Here is a 1281-nt window from a genome sequence, read left to right as displayed (position 1 = left end):
GGACTAATATTACATGTTATTCTAGAAAGATCATTATAATCGTTTTTGTTATATTCATATTCCTCTATAAAATTGTCTTCATAAGTTACATTTTGTGTCACTTCAATTTCTAACTTATTATCTGCAAAGTAAGGTTCGCTTCGAGTTCGAAACAGAGAAAATGATAATCGTTTGTTATTAAATTTAGAGCAGCAATTGTTTTCAGATAAACTGAAACAATGTGACACTACTGATAATCTATTCTTTACATTTCCATAATTGTTCGTTTTTGTAGTTCTTTGAATAAATTGATGTTCTGAATCCTTTAGTTTGTTATTTAAACAATTTGAGGAGTTCGATTTACACTTTAATGTTACATTTAAATTATCATTTAAAGTAAGAGACTTTAACATCCCTTTATTTAAACTTACTTGAGCATCTATAACTTCCCAGCAACGTTGCATAAGATCTGGCTCTTCAAATAAACGAGATTGGCTTAAAAGTAAACATGCATTCTTTGCTGTTAAACTTGTTTCTAAATAATTAACGCATGCCCTTGCTAGATGAGGGACTATATATTTTTTAGCAACATATAGAGTTGCTAACACTGTATCAGCTTCTAATTGTACTTCATCACAATACATGTACCTGAGAAAAAAATTACAAAATATGTGAAAAATAATTTGTAATGTCACAAAAATTAATATATTTACCTTAACAGAGCAAGGAAAGCAGCAGGCTCTACATCTGGCACCTCTATATCTCTTTTATTCTCTGCTAGTCCGCCATAAAACATAGCATAAAATACAGAGCTAGCAGTAGCTAAAACATACTTGTGTGCTGGTATAGTTTGTGTGTGACCTACATTTAATAATAACATATAATATTATTCAACTTTGCACTAAACTATTTTTGTAAGCTATTAGAATACTAAGATATATTTTTTAAACATTTCTAATTAATTACCTGGACTGCCAACAATAAATATAATATCAGCCATTAAATGATTGTTAAACATGGCAGCATTTCGTTCACGAACTGTAGGTTTTGTTGCTTGCCAATTAGGATCTTGTGTACAATCTTCAGGTGATGACAAATTTAATTGTGTTATGGGAGATGACAAGGAAGACAAAGGTGATGCAGGTGCACTAAGTGGCTGGTTTATCGTTCCTTCACGTTGTAATACAATGGAAGAAGAAAGTGGGCTTACTGTAGGTGGTGAATCTGATACAGGAATTGGTGATTCCGCTAAAACATATATAATATAAAAATTTCAAATTCTTTCCTTTCTTTTCTATTTAA

The 1281-nt window shown here is 30.7% G+C and overlaps 2 protein-coding genes across 2 annotated transcripts in view; one reads left to right on the top strand and one right to left on the bottom strand.

Moving 5' to 3' along the window:
- LOC108570253 (transcription factor IIIB 90 kDa subunit) overlaps positions 1-1281 on the top strand; it is a 12945-nt gene that overhangs the window by 6468 nt on the left and 5196 nt on the right. The window lies entirely within an intron of this gene.
- Positions 1-1281, bottom strand: part of LOC108570255 (BTB/POZ domain-containing protein 6-B-like) — a 4725-nt gene that overhangs the window by 1776 nt on the left and 1668 nt on the right. Inside the window, exons 2-4 of the mRNA XM_017932086.1 lie at positions 946-1227; positions 693-840; positions 411-627 (exon numbers count right to left, since the gene is read on the bottom strand). Of these exons, the coding sequence (XP_017787575.1) occupies positions 411-627; positions 693-840; positions 946-1227 (647 nt within the window). The remainder of the gene's footprint in view (positions 1-410; positions 628-692; positions 841-945; positions 1228-1281) is intronic.

The sequence above is a fragment of the Habropoda laboriosa genome, unplaced genomic scaffold (genome assembly GCF_001263275.1).
Source record: "Habropoda laboriosa isolate 0110345459 unplaced genomic scaffold, ASM126327v1 scaffold81, whole genome shotgun sequence".
Lineage (NCBI taxonomy): Eukaryota > Metazoa > Arthropoda > Insecta > Hymenoptera > Apidae > Habropoda > Habropoda laboriosa.
This window is presented reverse-complemented; position numbering and strand designations above follow the sequence as displayed.